General features: G+C 44.3%; 1 protein-coding gene across 1 annotated transcript; it reads right to left on the minus strand.

The window, feature by feature from the left end:
- Nucleotides 1-1,299: 1,299 nt before the first annotated feature.
- On the minus strand, nucleotides 1,300-1,869 carry LOC143034868 (uncharacterized). The gene has a single exon (XM_076201213.1). It carries the CDS (start codon nucleotides 1,867-1,869, stop codon nucleotides 1,300-1,302), a length of 570 nt encoding a protein of 189 aa, XP_076057328.1.
- Nucleotides 1,870-2,500: the final 631 nt, after the last annotated feature.

Genomic DNA, 2,500 nt, shown 5'->3' on the forward strand with positions numbered 1-2,500 from the left:
GAAAAATGAGGGTAGTAATTAGAGACAAATACTCGAAATGGGAAGAAATGATAAGTGGTGTTCCACAAGGGTCGGTGCTGGCTCCAATCATGTTTGCCATATACATAAATGACATGGATGAAGGAGTTGAATGTTATATGAATTTCTTCGCAGATGACGCAAAAATATTGAAGAAAGTAAGAACAGAAGAGGACTGTGATTCATTACAATCAGACCTAGACACAATCTGGAAATGGACTCAAAAAAGGGAAGTGAACTTCAATATCAAGAAGTGTAGCATAATGGAGTTTGGAAAAAGTAAAAACAGAATTTCAAAAAATTATAAAATTGGTGAAGAAGAAATCAAGAAAGTGAACTCGGAAAGGGACCTTGGAGTAATAATCAGCAAAGACATGACACCGGATAAACATATAAACAAAATAGTCGGAGAAAACACTCAACCTATTAAGGTCAATGAAAGTGGCATTTGATTACTTGGATGAAGAAATTATTAAAAAATATATTAGTTACATTGATTAGACCAAAACTGGAATACGCAGCGACACTATGGTCACTCAGTACTAAAAAGAATATAAGGAAACTAGAAAGAATACGGAGAGCAACGACAATGGTGGCCCCAGCTCTTTCCAAATTAACATACGATCAAAGATTATCGAAATTGGAGCTACCAATACTGGAGCAGAGAAGAGAAAGAGGTGATATACTGACTATATTTAGAATCATGAAAGGGATGGAAATCCTCAATAGGTATGATTTACCAAAAAAATAACAATGGAAAAACAAGAGGCCATGAAAAGAAACTCAAAAATTATAACTATAGAAGAGATCGGAAAAATAATAGCTTTCACACAGAGTACTGGATACCTGGAATAACTTAGATAAAGAAACAGTGTGTGCAAATACTACTATTCAAGATTTTAAGAAAAAACTTGATGCTGAAAGATACAAAGACGGGTTACCACGAGCATAGCTCCCTTCCCGTATAATACAACTAGGTAAATACACACACACACACACACACACACCTGGAGCATACCTTTTTTGGATAACCCCAAGAACCAGTTTCGATAACCCCTTGGGGTTTAAAGGCACAACTTTAAGAATACCTGCCCCCACCCCACTTGCATCAGATGATTTACCAAATTCATTTTATTCAGCTGAGGGGATTTTTTTTCTTTCTTTTTTTGAAGAATATATATATATTTTTTTTACTTTATTTTCCCCTGACTCGAGCACATACTCATTGTTGGACTATTCATAGACGACATCACAAACTGAGCAAATTTTTCATTATTCCTCTCATTTCCTATTATCTGGGAGACTAAATTGTCGTACCTGCCAAATAGTTACCCTGCTCTCGGGTTTGGGATCGAGCATGCACTTCAGGACGCTCAGGAGAGCCCGTTCTTGGGACTTGGTGAAGATTCCTGACACTAGGATGTTGAAGGCAGGTCCTCCGAGCGCGCAGCACCTCAGGAAATGTTCCATCTGGTATTTGAGGAGGAGGTCCTTCATCCAGGGCTCGTAGTACGGTAGGCAGCCCTCGCACAGCTCGTAAAGGACACAGCCTAAGGCCCAGACATCGACCTTACCTCCTGCATAAGGATGCTGGGCCTTGTCCACCACCTCAGGGGCCATGTACCATGGAGTACCCCGGAATCCTTTAATATCTGTCTGATAGACCACCGATGTCCTTGCTGAGAGGCCGAAGTCGATGACTTTGACGACTTTCTCTTCGGCATCAAGGACGAGGTTGTCGGTCTTCAGGTCGAGGTGGACAAAGTTCTTCGAGTGCATGAAGGAGACGGCGGACACGATCTGTCTGAAGTACGAGACTACACGATCGCCCCATGACCTGGAAGCTGTCATCAGGTGTCTTGCGAGGGCGTCGAACAGTGTCCCGCCTGAGCAGTATTCCGTCACGATAATGTCGCAGACCCCGTCCGTGGCGATGTCGACCAGACGGACGATGTTGGGGTGGACGAGGGTCGTGAGGGCTTCGATCTCCTTCGAAGTTACGGTGGCGCAGTCCTCCCTCCTTGTGGGGATCTTCGCTACGCTTGTTCGCTCCTGACCAGCACCGTCTTGGCGAAACCTCCCTGTCCGAGGAGGGACTCGACGGCGTAGTTGCTGCTGAATGAAGACCTCGTGGTTTCTTCTCCTGATGGTGCACTGGCTTCCTTGTGAAGAGTTCCTTGGACATCCTTGTTGTTCTTTACGTTGCCAGTCTTGTTCAAACGAGGAACTTCGGGTTCATTGCTGCAGTTTTTTTCTTCTTGGTCCTTCTCGGTGATTCCTTTTGTGTAACAAGTGAAGAGCGTCCGAAGTCTAAGGAAGAGCTGAAGCGCTGAAAGGCGCAGACGCTCGCAATTTACATGGTGAAGTCGACGCATGGTGACAACTTGATCCAATTCGGCGAAGGAGGGAGAGCTAACCCGGCTGCAGGACACGTGGGGCCAGATCTGACCAAATATGCACGAGAGTTTCCCAGTGCCCAGTA

This window comes from Oratosquilla oratoria, chromosome 18, assembly GCF_046742065.1.
Source record: "Oratosquilla oratoria isolate Oo_2021 chromosome 18, ASM4674206v1, whole genome shotgun sequence".
Lineage (NCBI taxonomy): Eukaryota > Metazoa > Arthropoda > Malacostraca > Stomatopoda > Squillidae > Oratosquilla > Oratosquilla oratoria.

Excerpts from the sequence above, each read along its gene's own strand:
- LOC143034868 (XM_076201213.1), bottom strand. The coding sequence starts at position 1,869 with ATGACAGCTTCCAGGTCATGGGGCGATCGTGTAGTCTCGTACTTCAGA.